The sequence below is a fragment of the Carettochelys insculpta genome, chromosome 12 (assembly GCF_033958435.1).
Source record: "Carettochelys insculpta isolate YL-2023 chromosome 12, ASM3395843v1, whole genome shotgun sequence".
NCBI lineage: Eukaryota > Metazoa > Chordata > Testudines > Carettochelyidae > Carettochelys > Carettochelys insculpta.
The window spans coordinates 27,619,480-27,640,884 of NC_134148.1; the positions used below are offsets into that span (position 1 = coordinate 27,619,480).

The 21,405-nt window shown below is 45.0% G+C and overlaps 1 protein-coding gene across 13 annotated transcripts in view; it reads left to right on the forward strand.

The window, feature by feature from the left end:
• Positions 1–1,410: 1,410 nt before the first annotated feature.
• The window catches only part of ADAMTSL3 (ADAMTS like 3), a 340,842-nt gene continuing 320,847 nt past the window's right edge, over positions 1,411–21,405 (forward strand). For 4 of the 13 annotated variants that reach the window (XR_012647201.1, XM_075007108.1, XM_075007110.1 and 1 more), the window contains exons 1-2: positions 1,418–1,753; positions 3,549–3,640. Coding sequence is in view for 12 of the 13 variants with exons in the window: in XM_075007108.1 (XP_074863209.1) it covers positions 3,566–3,640 (75 nt within the window). In the remaining variant the exon portion in view is untranslated. Of the gene's footprint in view, positions 1,754–1,859; positions 2,034–2,194; positions 2,240–2,393; positions 2,496–3,545; positions 3,641–21,405 lie in introns of those variants that run through there. The other 9 variants (XM_075007100.1, XM_075007107.1, XM_075007111.1 and 6 more) reach the window with 8 other exon arrangements.

The following is a 21,405-nucleotide window of genomic DNA, read 5'->3' on the forward strand; positions in this document are numbered from 1 at the left end:
ATCAGAAGATATTGTCTGACAAAACTTCTTAAAACATCACTATCTTCACTGTAAATACCATTAGCTTGAATTAGTGAACCCTAATACTGATAACAAAATGTCGATATTACTGTATGGGTATAGCGTCAATTTTGAATTTAAGATTTCGAATAAAGGCTAGTGTGGAACCGCCATGTTTTTAATTCAAATTATTAGCTTCCAGCAGTGTCCCGTACATATCCCACAAAGCTACATGGTGACCGTCCATGTACAGCTTTTTCCTTTTCTGCTGCTCTCCATCAGGTGTGCAGGAAGGTCACAGGAAGCCCTCAATTTTTTAAATTGTATTAGAATTTGAACTTGAATTCTGCAGCGGCTAGGCCTGCAAATATAAAGGTCCGGATGCGTGGCTGACAGAACCAGGCAGGGATCAACAGGGCTGACAGCACAAGTGCCCACCATTACTCCAATGTCTGCAGAGGACGCGTGGCACAGAGAACTTGGGTAGGTTTGGGAGAGGGCTGAAGGCACAGCTGCCTGTTGCTGCGCCAACATCTGCAGTGGATGTGCAGCTGACAGAACTGGATGGGCGTGGACAGGGCTAACAGCACAGCTGCCCACTACTATTCCAATGTCTGTAGAGGACTCACAACACAGGGAACCTGGTTGGGTTTGGGGCAGGGCTGAATTCTGTTACTGAGTGCTCTGAATTCTGAGACAGTGCTTTGCATTCTGGGATCCTAACATGAAACACCCAGTAGCAACTAAGGATAAGGCACTGTGGGATAGGGACCCACAATGCACTGCTCAGGCTGTCAAACTTGCAAAGGGGAATGGGGACGCGGAAACTGAACATGAAAAAATGATGGCTCAAATTTCAAGGAGGTTTGTGGACACTTATATTTGCATGCATAAGGATGAGGTTAAAAATCAAATTTATGTTGTATTGTAGATGTAGCCTGAGTTTGCAGAGCTGACATTTAGACAAGATTTCTCTTTACGTGCTAACTGAGCACCTTTGATAAGGGAAGGACTGAGCCACAAATAAGCTGGGATCCCACAAAGTTATTTGTACACAGTCAGTAAAGTGCAACACAATTCTCACTGGAGAAGATAGGATAGCTTGTGTTTGAGAAGGTCCCTCTGTCTGACCCTTCACTCACCTTAACTTCCATCTTCTCTTTTGGATCATAAGCTTTTGTGGGCAAAGACTCCCTTCGTCAGATGCATCTGACGAAGGGGGTCTTTGCTCACGAAAGCTTAGGCTCCAAAATACCTGTTAGTCTATAAGGTACCACAGGACTTGTTTTTGAAGATCCAGATTAACATCGCTACCTGTCTGAGACATCTTCTCTTTGCTTCTCTTGTCTATCTATCCGCTTCGCTAGAGGGCGCTCCGGTCCTAACTATGGAAGAGAAATTTCTAGCTTGCTTTCGAGGAGTCTAAACAAACTGAAAAAGTTTCTAACGCAACGGATTTGAACAAGCCTGTCATCCTTCACCGTTAGTTCGCTGGCGTGCATCTTTAATTTCAGTGGCACAGATAAAGCAGTCCTGTCTCGGATGCGATGTAACCGGAGGTTTCCTTTGCCCCCCGAGGGGGAGACTACAGTGCAAGGGCGAAAGGATTTGCACAGTGTTGTAGCTCATCAAGGCCAAGGAGGGGGACGAAATGTGCCCGAAGTCCTGCTTGGGGCACCCCGGTTACTTTTACAGCAGGAGAGAGCCTGAAGGGGTCTTTGCTGTGCACGGACACTTGCAACTCCGCTGACAAGTGAGCCGGCTGGCTGCGGGTGGGGAATCGCTCCGCATTCGCTTGCTGGTGAACTTACCTCGGGGAGAAGAGCTGCAGGCCCCTGGGGGAAGCACGTGGGCTCGGGAGGCGGCTTTCGCCCGCTGGCGGAAAGCTTTCCAGAGCAGCGCCGCTGGGTCACTACCTGCCCGAGCTGCGCCGGCCCGGGGCTGGAGGTGGGGGCGCCGAGGTGGGTTGCTGCGCTGTGCTGCAGGAAGCTGGGAGGCGGCACCCCGGGGAGTTGCCGCGGAGGCGCTGCCAGGTGCGGAGGCGCCGCAGACCGGGATCCCGACCTAGCGGGGCTGCGGGCGGCAGGTGGCGGCGCGGCTGGCCCCGCAGGGGGCGGCGGTGGGCTGGGGCCTGGCGAGGGAGGGGCCGCAGGCGCGGGGCGGGCGGGATGCTGTAGCCCGGGGGCCGCGGGAAGAGCCGCCTGCCGCTGCACTCGTCGCCCGAGCAGCCCCTCACCAGGTGGGTGAGGTCGCGACGGCGCCTGAGGCCAGCCCCGCTCCGGGCGGGAAGCGCCCGGGTGACCAGAGCACCCGGCCGGGCGGCGCCGCAGGAGAGGGCGGAGAAGGGGCCCCGCCGCCTCACGGCGCCTGGGGAGCGGGCCCGGGGCTCCCGCGCCCCCTCCCGCCGCGGCTCCTTCCCCAGCCCGGACGGGGCGACCCCGGAGCGGGCAGGGCGCGTCCCTGGCCAGCAGGCGCCCCCTGCAGCTCCCCCGCGGGTAAAGCCGAGGGGGGACGCGCCTGTCACCCCGCGAGTCCGGCCCGGCCCGCAGGGGTCCGGCACAGGCAGGAGCCATAACGGGGGCATCGGATTGGGGGGGTGGGGGAGAAATCCTCTTGTGCTTGATTAAAACGGGGGCTGGCAAAGGCGCCCGGCCTCCCTGGGAGCTGCGGGGAGGGGAGCCGCCGGCTCTAGCCTCGGAGCACCAGGAGGGCGGGGGGTCAGGTGCACTCCCAGCTGGCTCCTTGGAGGGGCCCTTTGGGCTCTTTACAAAGGAGCCGGGGCGGGGGAAGGGGTTTGTGCTGAGCGCCCTTTGGGTCATTGCCCGGTGTCCCTGGGAAGAGGAGGGGGCAGGAGGGGAGCCCCCAGCAGCCTGTTGGATGCTATCCCTTTGGTAAGGGCTGTGTATCCCCCTCCGGCTAAACAGGGCCGAAAAGAGGGATTTACATTGAAGGTCAGTTTGAAAAAAAAAAAAGTGGCTTTGTGACAGGTTTCCTGTGCAAGGGTTAAATGGAAGTTGTCAGTAAAGGTGGCAGGATGCTGGATGTAGCCATCCAACTGGGGGAGCCCTACTAAACTGAGGGGTCTGTTTTCCCCTCTCTTGATCACTTGCCTGTGAGTGGTACAGAGCTAGCCCGTTCGGAAAGGGGGTAAACAAATGGCCGAGTCCCTGGGCTAGGCCCTGGGTTCTGAGTGGGTCAGGATGCTGAAGAAAAGAGCTCATCAGAACTCCCTTTCTCTGCCAATTGGGCTGGGAGGGGTTGCTGATTTGATAAATTAACTCTCAGGCAGGAGAGAAACAAGCTCAACACTCCATTGCCAGCTTCTCTAAAGGTATTTATTTCCCATTTTGGAACTACCTCACCCTGCCGGCTGCGCCTATGGTGTAAGCTGTGAGTCTGCTCTGCTGGCTAGCACAAACCTCGGGTGTTTAGGTTGCTTCTCTTCCAAAGCCAAGTTCCCTGCCCTTGCCCAATTTGTTTTAGTCATTTTGACTCTGGCTGGAGGTATTTGAGTTTGTTTAATTCTAATGGAAACCTCCTCTCAGCAGAGCCAGGGGACAGGAGGATGGCCAGCCTCAAAGCCAGAGGGCTGCTCTGGGAGATCACTTGGCTTGCCGTTGTCATCTCTACCCATCTCCAGGTAGGTGACGATTGTGTGGCTGTGTTAACTACAGGACATTGCTTTGTTGCACATTTTAGACACTTCCATTCAGTATTTTAAACAGAAAATTGCTCGGGCAACTGCGTGCCCCAGCCAGTGATGTCAAGAACAAAACTTTCCATTTCTGAAATTAGTATAAAAGGAATCAATGCAGGAAATCAGTATTTTCCTTTTTGCTAGTAAGATCCTACCTGCCTTTACAACGTGGGTTTCGTGCTCTTGCTAGGTGTCAAATGGCTGGTCTGCTTCAAGGTGATGCAGTGAACTCTTGCCCTCAGGAGAGTGAAGAACAAGAGAGTGTTCAGTTACCATGGTGATGAGGGCCATATAAGTACATGGACAGCTAGAGCCAAAACCCATACAAGTCAGTGGAAGTCTTTCTACTGACTTCAGAATGGGCTTTGGATCCAGATCCTTCGTGCATTCATGATCCTCGGAGAAAAGTCTTGACTGCCAGCTGATCTATTGCCTGACACATAAGTCTAATCAGTTCCAAGAAATGAGTAGTTTTAAAAATTATGGAGTGCTTCCATACAACGTAGATGTCATCACAGTATGTCATTCTCTGCACTAATAGTGCAGTAAGTTTGAAGTGCTCTTTGAAGTTTTAAATCCCCACAAATCAAGCAATCACTAGAAGAAGAGAGAAGAGTTTGACACATTGCAGAAACGATATTTTACCAGTCTCTGAAGATCATACTGTGGTGAAACTTTTAAAATAAATACCTGGTAAAACAATTATTATGAATTGGACAGCCATAGATAATGTTTTGTTGTTTGTTATTGTTTATTTCTATTGCAGTAGTACTGAGGGGCCACAGTCACTGATCAAAGACTCATTGTCTTGTTTACAAACACAGGTCTTTACAATCGAATTCAATAGGAGTAGTGGGCTGGACAGCCCAGTTAATAATAAAATTAAAAAGGCCTGTTATACACACAGAACTTAGCTTGTTTTAGCTAGGTCTCTCAGGGGTGCAAAGAAAGTCACTTCCTGGTAGTTGTCAACCTAAGCCTCAGTAGAGACACCATTAGATTGGTAGAGGAATTATTCCATCAGCCAAGCTACCATCTCTCAAATTGGTGGATTAACTACCCTGATGGAAAAACCCCGTCTATTGCTGAAACAAATATTTGCACGATGATGTCACAGTGACAGAGATACAGCACCGAAGTTGTGTGGCTGCAGCGTAGCAAAGCCCAGAGCTTGGTACAGTTATGAATGGGATTATGCAATGAAGGTCTTCTTCAAGGAGTGTCCCTGTGGGTGCTCTGCTTCAGACTTTTTACTTCAAGTTTGTTCAGAAATATTTGGTTACAGTACCTGTGTTCCCTGCACATGCATCCAACACATCTTTGTTCCCAGTAATGAAGATATATGTGGGCAAGCTGCCATCAGTTCGTCGTCAACTGCCTTCAGCCTAAGTCGGAGCACAGAGCATGCCTGTTCTCTTCACAACTTAGTTTTAAGATGGATAGCGTTGGGCTTAATTGGGACTGTTCCCCTCCTCTTTTTTTTTTAAACCCTCTTAATGGGATTGTTCTGGAGTTTGATCTGCAGTATGTCAGGATTCTAGGGCGGGGTGGGTAGAAGCAATAAAAATGTGGCAGCCTTCCAGGGTTAGTGCCTGGCGGGTCATCACTGCTATATTTACCTGTGCCTCCTCAGGTATTGGGCAAAAACAGCTCTCGTTGGCTGTGGAACGCTGTTCACAGCCAATGGGAGAGGCGGGATGCAGTGCAGACCAAGATGCTGCTTCCCACTGCTCCCATTGGCCAGAAACAGTGATCTGCAGCCAACCAAACCTCCAGTCACCCAATACCTGCAGAGCCACAGGTAAATATAGACATGGGGACCTGCCAGGGACTAAGCCTGGCAGACTAGGTCTGACCTGCGGGCCAGTATTTGCCCACCCCTGTTTTAGGGCTTTCGGAGATGTCTTTCCTAATGGTAAGCTGTCCTGGTCAGTGACAGGCATCCTTGGTATCCTGGTTGTTTGGGAGATAACTGATTTCCCTAGCACATATAAAATTTAGAACTTCTTTAAAAGTAGATCTTGAAAAAAATCAAGACATCAAGTTTAAATTATTACTGATAGTGGAGCAAGCCATATGTCTGAACCACATGCTGAAAACCCCTCAGACACAAGCCTGCGAGTACTGCTAGTGTCCATCTGCCACAGGAGCCTGGTTGCCAAGAGCTTCAAGGAGCATAGGGGCTGCTGTGCCTTCCATGTCTACGGCTTGGATCACCAAAAGCATCAGAGCAGACAGCTTCTGAATCAATGTCCATGGTAAAGACAGATGTCTTATCTAAATCTTGGGCTATGAATCTTGTGATCATGGAGAAAACCTAAGTCTTACAGTTTTTTTTTCCTTCACTGTAGAACTGAAGGCATATTGGCATAGTTCCCTCATCCCCACAATGGTTTTGGCATTGCTTCACTTCTCCCTCTCTCTTTTAAAGAACACATTGAAGTAATCAATTGTATGTTGTGAGTAGCTTCATGAACATTTTAATCCAGGTCAAATTTTGATCCTGACCCTCCTTTTTAATATCTGAATATATGATTGTGGGCAGTATAAGGCATGGATACTTACCCCAAGCTTGCAGAAAACTATTTGAATTCCTAAGTGATAGTTGTTTTATCATACTTTCAGTGGAGTTAAATCTATTTTATGTTATTTAACACTACATTTCTGGCTTCTAATATCCAATCTTTATTTAATTGCTTGCTCAGGCCATATTCTATGGGCCATGTGCAGCCATTCTCTTTTCATATTGAACAATAACTTACGGTTGTGCTGGTTTTTGTCTATTAAAATGCTTGTTTAGAGCTCATCAATTTGAAACAGTTGGATGCTGGGCAAGGCCACATATCTGTGTCATGCCACTTGTGTGTAATTGATTAATTTTATCCTGGTTGAGGCAGGTACCAAATCAAATAATGACCAGGTTAAAAGAATCTGTTGGAAATGTGGCATGAATAGGATGCAAAGAAAAATGCAGCATGACTTATCAGAAGGAAGTAGCTATTGTGGGGAAAGAAGCTAGTTAACTTGGGTTATGGAAGTTCACTCTGATTCTTAGATGCCATGGTGATGAGCACTGCATACACAGTTAGATAGGTTGTGACTCTGGAATTGCATTCCATAGGTTTTCAGTTTCTGTCTCAAGTTGCAGCCAGGCTAGTTTTCATGTGCAGATTTATGACAGACAATATTACTGGCATTGACTCCACCTACATAGGATAATCCAGTAAATACTTTACTAATGAAAACTTTGCAGTGGGGTCCTAATGAAGGAATGTATGTTGTGCTGGAAGGTTGCAGCACACATTTGACCTTTTGAGACCAGAGAAATAATCAACTGATTATTCGTATGCTAAACCTTACATTTTGGGTATTTTTTATACTTAGGGCTGACTTATTAAGCCTTGTGTGACTCTGATGAACTTAGTGAAGCTACACAAGTATGAAACTGGTGTAAATCGGAGTAGGAGCAGGCCTGTAAAGCTTTCTTTAGCCATTTTACGTGAAAAAGCAGAAATGTCATTAAATCAATCAAGGATTTAGGATGATGAGTCTGTATCTATAATGACTTCTGCACTCTCATTGTCCCAGAATCAGTACAGTACTTGAATTTGTGGTCATTCACTAAATCTTTCTGTAAGCTCACACTTGACCTGGACTGGTTTTAACACTCCCTTTATATATTTCTGAGCATGCAGTGTTCTAGCACAAAAATGAGATGCTCCTTTGTGTTGCTAGATGGCAGTGGTCCAAAGGATGTATTGCAGATATGGATCCTAAAAAGACAAGTAGTTTCAAAATCAATATGCATCATAGACAGAAGTACTGAAATGCAGTTTTGTTGTTTTTATGTTTATTTCTTAAGGAGAGTTGATTCTGCATGATGGTAATGGAGATAGCCTCTTCCTTTCATCATGGGATCCATCTCCTGATTAATATCACATCATACCATTTAGTTAACATAGTTTTTGTACACACTGTTACACTTTGCATGAAGTATATGATTTTGTAGTCTTAATAATGAACCATAGCAAATTTAAGTAGACAAAATGTTTATTTACATCAATATTTTGACACCCAGGTTTCATATTGTACATTGTTATTCTGTATAATTTTCAAAGCACAGATACAATGCTGTGATCTAGGAATTATACTAGATGAGCCCTCTCTGAATCTGTTCCTTTATCTTCTGAGGAATGGAATTGCTAATATCTAATGATAGAATAACAAGAAATGCGTCTTGTCTGGACATTGAAAGCATATTAAAAGCAGGCTTAATTTGGAAAAGTGTGTTTCATAGGTCACATATAATTGGAACTAGTGTTGCTTACTGCCTTCCTTGACTTATGTTTCTGCAATCCCTACATGTGTTCTGTTCCTTTTTCTAATCTGTAATATTCTTGATTCAGAAGGTGTACATGCTGAAAGCATTATCTTGCTCACATTGATTCTGCCAAAAACTACCAACGGAGTAAATGTCTTTAAAGTTGGGTTGACGTTGCAAGTCCAAAAATCTGATGTCCATTATATGACATAGTGAACTTGGAGATCATCTTCATGGAAAACTCTTGGAATACTGTTTTACAGTAACTGGGTGTATTGTATACTAATGTTCAGGAAGTAGATTTTGATCCACGTACCATACAAGAGTCAGAATGCTTAACCCACTCAATAATCTTCATGCAAAATATCATGATGAGATTTGCAAATCCTGAGTCTAAAGCTACAACAACTAAACTGTTTCTGTGTAGGTTTAAGACACTATGGATAAAATCCTGCCCCCACTGAAATCAATAGGAGTTTTGCCATTGACCTAGGTACTTATAGAATTCATTCTGAATGTTTTGAAGATAAACCTCTGCCCTCCCCACTCCTTTGGACAGACAGCACTTGAGACTCTGCAAAATATACTTTAGGTTGATGCTTCTACTCTCATTGACAAACTTGTTATTCAATGACAGCCTTACCAAGAATCTTAGGTACATTCCTTTAGTAAATTTATAACTAATAGTGGTTGCTCAACTAATATTCATAGCATTTGAACTGCTGCTGCCGTTCAATTACCATGTAAAAGAACCAGATTGCCAGAATATTTCTGTATGAATTTGAATCTATGACTCAAGTCACAGTGTGGAAACATACTCATTTTGTTCAAATTTATGCTAATCTATAATAGACTAAATCCAGCGTTGTAAGATGACCAAGGGTCTGGGTTGTCACCAGTGTAAATGAAGTGATTTGCTTTAATATTTTTTGGAAGAGCTGTCAATGGTTTACTGTCATGCTGGGAGGGCATAGCTTGTGGGGTCCCACAGGGGCCAGTCCTGGGACTGATATTAGTCAATATTTTCATTAATGATTTGGATAAATAAGTGGAGTTCAATGCTTATAAAATATGCAGGTGATAACGAAGATGGAAGGAGTTGTAAACCCTTTGTAGGACTGGATTAGAATTTGAAATGATCTTGATAAATTGCAGAATTTGGTTTGAAATCAACAAGATGAAGTTCAATAAATGTAAGTGCAAAGTATCTCACTTGGACAGGAAACACCTACAAAATAGGGACTAAGTAGTACTTTGCTAATGCATCCGAAGAGGATTTGGAGATGACAGTGGATCCCAAACTGAATATAAGTCAACAGTGTGTTACAGTGGTGAAAAAGGTTAATACAGTTCTGGGGTGAATAAACAGGAGTGTTGTATGTAAGAAATTGGAGGTCATTTTCCTATTCTGTTTGGTGCTGGAGAGGGTGGACTATAGGGTCCAATTTTTGGCTCTGTTTTTTAGGAAGGATGTGGACAAATTAGTATGAATCCAGACAACAATAAAAACAATGATGAAGTAGTTAGAAAACATGACATGTAAGGAAAATTTAAAAAAAAATTGGGCATGTTCAGCCTTGAGAAAAGGAGGCTGAAGGAAGCCTGACAACAGTCTACAAATGTGTTATGGGCTATTTATAAATGAGGTCATCAGTTGTTCTCCATGCTCACCTTCCAGCCCTAGTACACTCTGGGCTTGTCTCAGTAGAGTGACCATCCATCCTGTTTTCAACAGGCACAGCCCCGTATTTTGGGTGCCATTCTGCATCCCAATTTATTTTGCAAAAGGAGCTAATTGTCCCGTATTTTATAGTGGTTCATCGGCTTCCTCCACCTGGGGGAGCTGGGAGCCAGACCACACAGCAGCTCAGCTACCACCTTGCTTCCATCAGTGGGGGCTGGAGCTGAGCTGGGACTGTGGGGGTTGAAGTGGGAGCCTGGGGGGTTGAATGGGGCCTCGGGGGTTGGGGCTGGAGCCGCAGAGGGGTGAACTGGGGCTTCAGTGGGGTTGGATCTGGGACCTGGGTGGTGGGGGGTTGGAGCAGGGTCTGGGGCTGTGGGGCTTGGAGTGGGAGTCAGGATTGGAGCCAGGCCACAGAGGTTGGAGTGGGAGCCAGAGTCGAGGGAGGGTTGGAATGGGGCCACTGGAGGCAGGGAGTGGCTGGAGCCAGAGCCATGGGGGGTTTGAGCAAGGTGGATGGTGAACTGTGGCCGCCGTGGGGTTGGAGTCGGAGATGCCTGGCTTCCCCCAGCTGGGGCAGTTGGGAGCTGGACCGGTGTCGTGGTGCGGACTGCCACCCACAGCTCGGGGAAATTAGGAGCTTTGCTGGTGGGGCAGCAGCCCTGTTCCTGGAGCCCCAGATAGGGTGACCTTCCATGCCGTTTTGGCTGGGATGAGGGTCATTCCCAATGTTCCATATTTGGCAAGGGGACCCTATGTCTCAGGCCCTGCACGCTGAGAGTGGGATCAAGCCAGAGCTTCCCAGCTCTGCATGCTTACCTTTCCCAAGAATTACTCTTTCTCAGGAAGCCTCTGTAGCTTCTCTGGCAGCTAGGTCTCTCCTGCAACACAACTGGAGCAAGAGTCTTCTTTCTCCCCTCCAGGAGCCTCCATTTATACAACCCTTAGACAAAGTAGACTGATACATGCCATAGCTGTGGGCTCCACAGTCTGAGCCCTCTTCCAAGTCTGGGTTTAACCCTTGTTTCTCAACTGCAAGGTAACTGCCCCGTCCCACTCTCAGAAATTTAGGTGTATTACAAAAATGGAAGAACCCTTTCCATCTCTTTAGTAAGTGATTCCAATCTAGCAGTGCAGCTGCAACACTGCAGTTGTGCCACTGTAGCATTTCTAGTGTAGACATATCCTTGTTGTGTGGATGTGTACCAAAAGAGGTATTACAGCTTCATCAGTTTAGGGGTAAGAGTATTCTTTCTGTTTCTCTTTTTGTAAGATTTGCTGTGTACTTATATTATGAATGGATATCAAAAGCTTATAAAATTGAAACTACAGTTCTATTTGTGTCTCTATTTGTTTTCAATGTTGTCTCATACCACAGATGTGCAGTAATGCATTAGAATCCTGTGAACCTTGTGTATGTTGTTCAGATCAACTTATCACATGTGTACAACTATCCATATACAAATGAAATTCTCGTTTGTGCAGAGGATCCACAAAACTAATGTGCAACAATTTAGACCTACTGTTATGCACTTTACCTGCTTAGGCACTCTTGTAAATTTTACTTTATGAGCTTGATTCCTAGGTATTAAATAGGAGTAAGGCACTTAATCTACGTATGTACCTACTGTGATTTTCAAAAAAACATATCTGCATCCATAGGCAACTAAATACTCTGAAAATCTGGCTTTAAGAGCCTAAATCATTTTTTAATTGAGACCCCAGCTACTTGTGTTAATTTTACTCTTAAATCTGAAAAATAGGCTTCCAATGTGAGTGGGTATTGGCTAGTGCTTGAAAATTGCTTGCGCAAATGTTACATGTGCACAAAAGGAAAATTTGGAATGAAATATCACTTCCAGACATCCATGTTATATAAAATATTGTTTTGGAATGGTGTTATTTCTGTGTCTGATTTATATTTATTAGATTTAACATAATTATGGAAAGAAAATGAAAATAGTATTCCCAGTCTGTTTTGAGTAATGTGGTTTCCAGGAATTGTCAGTTTGTCATGCTTCTGGATCCGCTAGAAAAACAGTGAACACAAGTCAACTTGATTGAAATGTGAAACATTGTTAAAAATGCACTTAGGGATGTAATTACTAGATTGCTGCTGTATGGTTAATGTTGTCATGACTGTCACAGGGGGAGATCTCCATTGTTTATTAATGAAATTTTATAGATCTAAGTGAAGCATTTGTTTATTTGGAGAAATGTCCTATTTCTTGGTTTGTACAATGTTTTTTCTTTTGTCAGTAGGTTTGTCAAAAACCTCGGTTGCTTAAGATTTATGGCATTCATTATCCTGTCAGTATATGCAGACTGCTTGTACTGATGCGTGCGGTATCTGCTGTGTATGTCAGGTGACCTACAATGGTTGGCTGCCTGGGCCATGGCAAACTTTAGAGAGTTTTAGGTAGATGATCTGTACATTTATTACGTAAGTCAAAGTAAAATGAGGCTGATAGCTGACATACCTGCACTTCCATGTGATAGAGGACTAAGGTAGGGTATTCCTTCATTTGGTAATAAATGTCCTTCAAGTAGTGTCAGTGTGGATGGTCCACTCTGGGTGTTGGTGTATCCTTACGCTGGCACTCGGAGATTCTTCTCTAGTCATGGTTTCCTGCGCCGCACACCTGCAGTAATGCCTTCTCATGCTATCTGGCATGTGCGTGTGGTGCAGGGTCCTCAGCTGCTTCTCTACTATCCTCAGCTGCAGACGGGGTTTTGATCTCTCTCTCTCTCTCTCTCTCTCTCTGAAAGACAAAAAAAGAATTTAGTTTGTTAGTTTAGCATTCTTCAAGTTGTGTCTCCTGTTAGATGTTCTAACAACAACAGAAGTTTTAGATGAGTTTAGTTAGTGTTAGAATTTGTTGCTGCATCATTGCCATGCTGGGCTCCCTGGGATTTAAGTGATGTATAATGTGCAGAAAAGCTATGCCAACCTCTGATGGCCAAGCCTCCTGCATCAAGTGCCTGGGTTAGGGCCACCAAACCCAATCCTGCACCCATTGCTCCAGCCTCACAGTGAGGGCTAGGAAGGAGCAAGCCAACAGTCTCAAGACTGGTCTGTATGAAAAGTCCCACCAGTCCCGGAGCAGCCTTCTGCCATGAAACTGGCATGGGAGACAAAGGTACAGACTCCGCACGTCCCTCTACCTCAGTCAGCACCCAGTCCTTGAAAGCGGGGCCTTCTCTGGCACATTCCTGGCCTCCAGTTCCGTCTTCATGGGCTGTGTGAAAAGCAAGTCAAAGCCAGCACCACTGAAGCCGGCACACATTGAACTGAGCCACCAATATTCAGGGCCTCTGACCTTGCCAGCGCTATCTGCTTTGGCTGCCTCTAGCCCTGGGCGCATGAGGTCCTCCTAAACCAAAACCTCGCTGTTGGTGCCGGACCCAGAGTGCAAGTGGCACCATTCCAAGTCTTCACGCTGCTTGTACAAGGCACTGGACTGGGTGTTGTGCAAGTCCAGGGCCGAGGCACTGCCCGAGTCTTGCACGGCACCAGAGAAGGCACCGAATTGGCACGGAGACACTGCTTTGCCGAACCTTCCAGCACAGGAGCGCAGCACAGCATCTAAGCAGCACTGTGAAGACTCATCACCAAGAATACACACAGCACCAGCACTGCCCAGCTCACTGTACCGTGTCTCCAGTGCTGCCTACATCCCTGTGTTTGTCTAGACGTTTGGGGTTCTCGCATAGCTCAGGAGCCAAACCACCTAGCTTGGGAGGGAAGGGGTGAATCCAACTTCAGGAGTGTCATCTCATCACAGCGTTCCAGTCCCGTGCACTCCAACTGGGAGGACATGTCGCCAACCATGGCTTACATGCAGCCACCTCCACCGTGGTTTGCACACCACTACCTGCACCCTCAAGAACCAGTTACTCAGCGTTCACCTTGACAGGCGAGGTTGCCCTGCTCCCTTGCTCATCCAGCACTGCCCATGGTGTTCAGGGGCTGCCCCATGTCACCAAAGCCCACTCCATTGGCGATGTATCCACCATTGCAACACTTCTGGGGCTGAGGATTCCCTTTTGGAGGTTGAGGCTAGATCGGTGCCACACCACTCCTCGTCTTCACAGGAGGATGCCGTGCTTTTGGTTTTGCTTCCCCCTGTGAATGACTTATGGACTTTCCAGGAGCTATTTAGGCAGTGGCCCAGGCCCAGGAAAAGGATCTGCAGGAGGTGCTGGTTAAACAATACAGACTTCTCCACACCCTGCAGCTTCCTTCTCCAGGATTGCACTGCCCATGGAGGAGGCCATTATGGACACTACCAATGTCACCTGGCAGACACCAGCATCTACTCCTCCCACTAACAAGAGGGCTGGCAAACAGTACTTTGTGTCCTCTAAGGGTGCAGAATTTCTGTTTACTCATCTGTACCCAAATTCGTTAGTGGTGTAAGCTGTCTGCAATAGAACCAAATCCATTCATTCCACTCATGACAAAAAGAGGAAGAAGTGGGACATCACGGGGCACAAAGTTTATTACTCCAGCACGTTGCTCCTGTGGGTGGCAAACTATGCAGCCATGCTGGCCGACTGTGACCACCTTAACTACTATGACCTTAAAAACTATGACCACCTTAACTACTCCAAACTCCACTCTACCTGAGCAGCAACTCCCAGTTCTCATAAATGTAATTCACGAAGGGCACATCATTGCCCGCATGACATGTCAGTCCACAATGGATGTGAACGACACGGTGGCCAGGGTCACGGACTCCACCATAGTCATGAGGTGCACATTATGGCTCCAGCCCTTGGGGGTCTCCAAGATCTGCAGCAGAAGGTGGAGGACGTTCCTTTTGAAAGAATTCATCGGTTTGTGGAGAAGATGGATAAGGTCCTTTACTCTGTGAAGGATTATCTACACTGCATACACTGGGGGTGTATTACCCCCAACATTCAACAGGTCCTGGTACCCTTCCAATCAGAGACCATGGGAGCAGTTCCAGCAGCAACTGCAATGTTTCAAACCTTGCCAACAGCACAGATCCCAGTGGCAAAGACCTCTTGGCAACAGCATCAACAGCCCAGGGTGTTCCACCCTCAACAACGTAAGAAGCAGCTTTGAGGGTGTGGTCCAGAGCCCGAGAGATCTTTCTGCTCCACCCGTTGCACAATTGGGTGCCATCTGTTCCACCACTGCCTCCACCCTTTTTTCCCACCACTGGGCCGCCATTACCTTGGACAAGTGGGTCCTGGAGCTGGTTGCCTGGGGGTACTCTATCCTGTTTGCCTCTACCCTCCCTACCCACCCTTCTTACCCTTACCTCTTCAGGGACCCTTCTCACTAGCATCTCCTTGAGCAAGAGGTACAGCACCTCCTCCATCTGGGTGCCATTAAGTTGGTCCCCATGGAGTTTTGGGGGAGGAGGGTTTATTCCACGTACTTCCTAACCCAAAAGAAAAAGAGGGAGTGGAGGCCCATCCTCGACCTCAGGAGGCTCGACAAATACATTTTCTGTTGACAGTTCAAAATGATGACTTTCATGACCATTATTTTTGCACTGGACAGAAATCACTGGCTGTCAACTCTTGACCTACAAGATGCCTACTTCCACATCACAATCCATCTGGTGCACAGGTGTTTCCTTCGATACGGTGGGATCCCACCATTATTAGTCCTGGGTCCTCCTGTTTGGTCTCTTCACCATGCACAGGGTGTTCTCCAAGTCTCCTATAGTTGGGACCGCCAACCTGTGCCATCATGGGGCCATCATCTTCTCCCATCTGGACGATTGTCTCATAAAAGAGCCATCATTTCCAGAGGCACTTCGCATGCTGGCTGTCACCACAGACCTCCTGCTAAGCCTGGGCTTCCACATGAACTACAAGAAGTCCACACTTCAACCCATGAAGTCCCTAGATTTCATCAGGGCTCACATAAACACTACCACTGCCAGGGCTGCTCTCTTGCTTCAAAGATTCTAGGCCCTGTGCAAACTCATCCTGGTGGTGTGACTGTCTTTCACCATCATGGTGTGTGTTTGCCTCAAGCTACTGGGTCACATAGCAGCTACCACGTATATAGTCAAGCTGGCCAGGCTTCACATGTGGTGCCTTCAGTCATGGCTGGCCATGTCCTGTGCCCTGGCCAGCGACCCACTGTCCAAAACTGTGGGCATACCATTGTATGTTCTCACCTCCCTTCAGCGGTGGACATATCCAGACAACATTCTCACTGGGGTGCCATTCCGCCTGCCTCCCTGCTTCTGTTACCCTTACTACTTATGCCTCTCTTATGGGATGGAGGGGCCCATTTGGGTTCTTGCATGGTCCGGGGCAAATGGTCCTTCACCGAGTGCTCCACATAAACCTCCTGGAACTTAAGAGTGGTCTGCTGTGCCTGCTGGCATTCCAACAGCAATGTGCATGCAGGTCAGTCAACGTCCTCACAGACAACACCACCTGCATGTATTATATCAACCTTCAGGGCAAACTTGGGACTTGGTGCCTTCAGTTCCACATTACTCTGATGGCTACACAGCTCCATGGGTACTGAACATGACCACAGATGCCCTCAGTCGCTTTTTCAGCGATCACCACAAGTGGGAAATCAACACAGGGGCCCTCAATCATGTGTTCCAGCTGTGGGGTCAGCTGTGCATAGACCTGTTTGCAACCCGAGTCAACAGAAAGTGCCACCAGTATTGCTCCAGAGCAGGCCCAGGGAGACACTCCCTCAGGGATTCCGTATCCCTTTCCCCCTTGCCGCAACCTTCTATCTCAGGACTTGATGCAAAAAATCTGATGCAGATAATGTCCTGCTTTAAAATAGAATTTGGCTCCCTGACTTGGGGTGAGTTTCTTTTTATTAAAGGTCTTGAAGCCCTCATTCATTTGGAGACTCAAACCCCTCTCCCATATAATCTTAAACTATAACCGCTCTGACTGACATGGCTGCTGTCTGAGATCAGCAAGTTATGTAGTACTGTCCTTCGTATGGGCTGCTCATAGGGCAACGTTGTTCTAACTGGAGCACTTAGGGTATGTTTCACGTATTGCTGCTTTTTCAGCTGACCTCATCAACACTTGTTCAAAAGGCAAGAGAGCGAGAGTCTACCAAAGATATGTTCTGTATGAGTTTTATGGGTTCTGGACACTTACTATAGTAGTAGTACCCTGTAATTTCCATCCATTAGAACTATAGGTTCAAATAAATACCAGAAGTCAGTGCACCGTTTGGGTGGGCTCTAATTGTACTTTACTCAAAAGTGGTCTGATACTGTAACCCTTGCAGATGATGTGATATGTTTCAGTGGAGCCAGTGAAATTCCTGATGTGGTTAATGGCTGCGTTTTCTGTCTGAATGTACAGACTATGAAGCTTTTGCTCTTGAAGGAGTCGAAAGTTTAATTTTTTTGTTTAAAATTGGGCTCCAGAGTTTCATTGCTGGTTTGTACCAGATTTTTTGATTTACAAGCAACTCTTTATTTATAGTTTTGTATCTTTTTTCTCTTACTGTTCAACTCAGAAACTCTATAGACCTTTCTTTAGGTTTGCAGAGAGACAGGCTATGCTGATTGATTGATTGCTGTGGTTGTCTGTCAGGCCCACACTAATATTTTCTTGCTGCTGAGGGACCGCGGCAGAGTAATGGCAACTGATATTTTACTAAATAAGTCTTGCATAATGTCCGCTTTCACCATGTGATCAGTCCTGTGAGCAAGATGAGCATATTCCAGACTCCTTCTGTGCACGACTGCATGTTTTGCTTAACTTCGATGTGATATCAGGTACTCAGACTTTTGTTTCCCTTCCCACATCTTTGAGATTTAGAATAGAGTAGGTTGGTTTAACACCATAACAAAAAATGCAGAAAGCCATCTTAATGTATGGTTTTGTACTGTGTAGCTGTTTGTCTTTTGCTAAGAGGAAGCTATAAATGTATTTTTAATGCCAAATGTTAGACTTCAGATGCATTACTCACCCTATGGGAATAGCTTGATAATTAGTAAGCAATTAAATGAGTAGGAAAACATATTTTACTTCATTTTGTGAGTCCCATGGGTCTTTCAAATATCCTGTTAACATCACCTTTTTAAATCACAATGTTTTCAATCTTTACATAGTTTTAAGTAACAGTCCTTTCAATGTGAAAATGTATCCATATTTGATGGGTCTAAGTTGCTTCATGGAAACATGATTAATATGTAATAGGAAATATGACTGGTTGTATCCTGAACCAGTGTAGGCTAAAAGTAACGTATATATTTAAGTCCCAGAGTTTCTGTAAGGATAACAGATGTAGTCAAAAAAATAAACTTTCAGAGGTGACATACCCCTTTGGCGAGAGCTGGCACAGGACCTGTATATTGCTAAGGGCTCAGTTAAGCCCATTTACATAAGTAACCACTATGCTTTGCATAGTCTTGGTATGACCCTCTGCCCAGGGGAGAATTTCATCCTCGGTGGGCACCTGTGAAATGTTATAACACAAATGCTAATTTTTATGGCAGACTTTAGAATTTTGTGAGCGAGCCATAATTTATTATCCATTCTTTTTTTAAAAATTGCAAAAAAGGGAGAAGAATTTTAACCCAACATTGCTTCTTATTTCAAGTTGTAATGCTAGTGCTCTTTCTTCCCTGTTGGAGTACTCCATCAGGGAAGAGAGAGCACAAAGTCCTGCTCTCTTTGACTGTAATGTAGGAGTGGTGAAAAAGGACCTGATCGTTCATTTTCTTGGCAAAATTCTCATTCGTTTACTTCACCAGCTGTTTCGCCTGTGTGAGGACTAAAGGCCTGGCTGCATACATCCAGATCCTGGAATCAGATGCATGTTTACAAAGCCCATATGCTTCAGAGGGGGTATGTGCAGGCATAAACTCCAGAGATCCAGGTCAGTTCCAGGTCTGGGATTTAAATTTATGAAGTCCAGGATTTTTAGTTCAGTAGGACTGTACTATGAATTCTGCACAAAGGCAAAACTGCCAGTGAAGTGAGTGAGAACTTTGCCAGAGATATCGGTGGGAGATTTTCCTGAGGAAGGCTTTGTCATTAGAAGCAAATGTAAGCTGAATGTCATTCGTGTTAACTAGTTGGCTATGATAGCCTCTCTTCTTGCATGGGGTGAATCATTTTTATCTTTTCTTCATCTTACTACAAAGGAGAGATGACATTTAAAGCTGTTTCCACAGCTGTTAGTTTTCTTAGAAATTGGCACTGTTTATTCCTTTTGGGGAAAAAAAAAGATCCTCAGAAAGATAATTTGCGTATTGCCTATAACCCTTACAAAATTTGAAGCAATTCCCATTTTCTGCAGTCACTTTTTATTGTGTGTCATTGAGGAGCATTTTATCAGGTGTTCCAGACCATCTCTTTTGGCAGGGATTTCCCTGAATTACTGAAGAGGGAAACATCAGAAATAGTCCTTAGTGCATGTACGCTATTTTTCAAAAGAATTGAAGCAGAACATGGAAATTCATTTTAAAAAATGTATATGGCTTTGTGCCATGAAAACTAGATTTAAAAGATTCTTTTGAACTCTTTATGAGGGTGTATTCTCCACTGTCCAGTGCATTTCTTCTGAGGTAAGTAAAGAAGAAAACACAAGCCCATCTTAAAGAAGAAAGCTTGATATAGAGTTGAATTCTACATATAGCATTTTGTCCGTGCATATGAAAGTTGACATCATTGTGCTGGAATGTTGACCGTGTTTTGCATTTTGCAAGCCGCTTTTACGGGAAAGCGTGTGTTTCAAAGGGAGTTTTTGATTTTTATAAGTCTGTCTCCATAATAGCTCAGTATTATTTTGATTGTGGAATTCAACAATGAATAAAATAAGAGATTATTCTTGCATAAAATATTTTTGCATATTTTTTCATAATTAATAATTTGCATGCCCTCATCAGAAGAATCAAAGGTAGTTGTTAAATAGATACTTGCATCCTTACTCAAGTTTAGTAGTACCTTATGCTGAGTACTGCCTTTAATTTCTATGGTGCTGTTTGTTAAAGAGATCTCAGTGTGATTTGAAGTGTAGGGGTATAATCTGGCCCCTAGAATTTAGTAGTAATTGTATAGAAAAATCAATCCTTTTAGAGAATTTTCAGTATTATAGAAACTGTGCATATTATTTTAGGAACAGGTTAGACAAACATTTATCAGGGATGGTCTAGATAATGTTCATGGTTTAACCCTGCAATGAGTGCAGGAGACTGGATTAGATGACCTCCTGAGGTCCCTTTGAGTCGTGATTCTGTGATCATTGTGATCTAGACTAGGGATCGACAACCAAAATAGCAAGAAGAGCCATTTTTTCCAATTTGGTAAAAAACTTCAATAATTCAAGAGCTGCAATGCATGTGAATACAAAAATTATCTTTAATACATAAAATCAAACCATACTTTTTGTTACCCTTATTTTAAGAACAACACATACACAATGATCTGTAATGTGATACATGTTTACTTGAGGATGTTCACAAAATTTTTACATATTCTATTTCCTCATGCTTTACATGTGTGTTTGTACCACTGACTTCCTGACTTCCACTACTCAACCTTCTCTCTCTCTCTCTGGAGGATGCTAGGTAGAGTTATCCAACATTTCGAGATCACATATCATTTGCTATTTAGATCTGAGTTGTTCATTTTTGCGTTTTAGATGTTCACCATTCAGTGAAAATAATCAGGAAGTTGGTTTTTTTTTAAAACTTTGCAATTATAATGTCGAGAGTCACAAAGAAGTCCTTAAAGAGCTGCATATGGCTCTGGAGCAGCAGGTTGCAGCCACCTTATCTAGACTAAAGCTGTAATCCAACACTGGAAAAGGATTTAGTAGCTAGAGCAAATCTAAACTTTGTATGTTTTACACTAGTCTAAATCCTTTGGTTGCTATGCACCTCCTCTTGATCTACCCATAAGTGACATTGGCATCAGGGCATTATGGCCACATCTATACTACAGTGATCTTTTGAAAGATGATCTTTCAGAAGAGCGCATCCACACACAAAAAGTCAGATTGAAAGATTGATCTGCTCTTTTGATCAAGAACATCCACACAGCCCCCGCTCTTTCAGAAGAACAGGCCAGGGGTCGAAAAATCTGGCTCTGTGAAGATTGCTTTAAAAAAAAGAACAGCCCCCCCCAAAAAAGGCCTGTGGAGCATCTGCTGCATGTGCTTTTTTTCAAAAGAAATTTTCAAAAGGAGGTGCTCTTCCTGGTCTGGGAGTTGAAGAGGACTTCTGGAAGAGAACTTCATTCAATTTCAGATTGAAAGAGCACATTTGGCATGTGGATGATTTTCTGAAAGAACTTGCTAGCGCAGACACGGCCTAAACGTTTTCATGGACTGCGATAATATGCTGAAGATATTTAGTGCACGGGCAATATACTACTTGCTGTTACAACCCACAGCACTGTGTACATCCATAGACTGCTACCTCTTTATTCCCATTAACTTGCTTCCACCCCCCCGGCCCCTGTTCATCCTACTAACCTCACCTTCTTGCCATTAGTCACTTCCCTATTTATCATTCTGAGCACTGTTTCTCCTCTAAAGTTCACCCCACCCCACCTGCACGTTTCTCCCACTATCTTGGATCCACATGCTCTCCATATGGAATGCTGCTGGAAGTTAGGAAGCAGGCTTGTAACTTTGGAAAATGGAAGTAGCCAATGCATTTGACTGTTCAGTTATTGATACAATCAAACCTCAATTAAACTGTCCATAAATTGAGG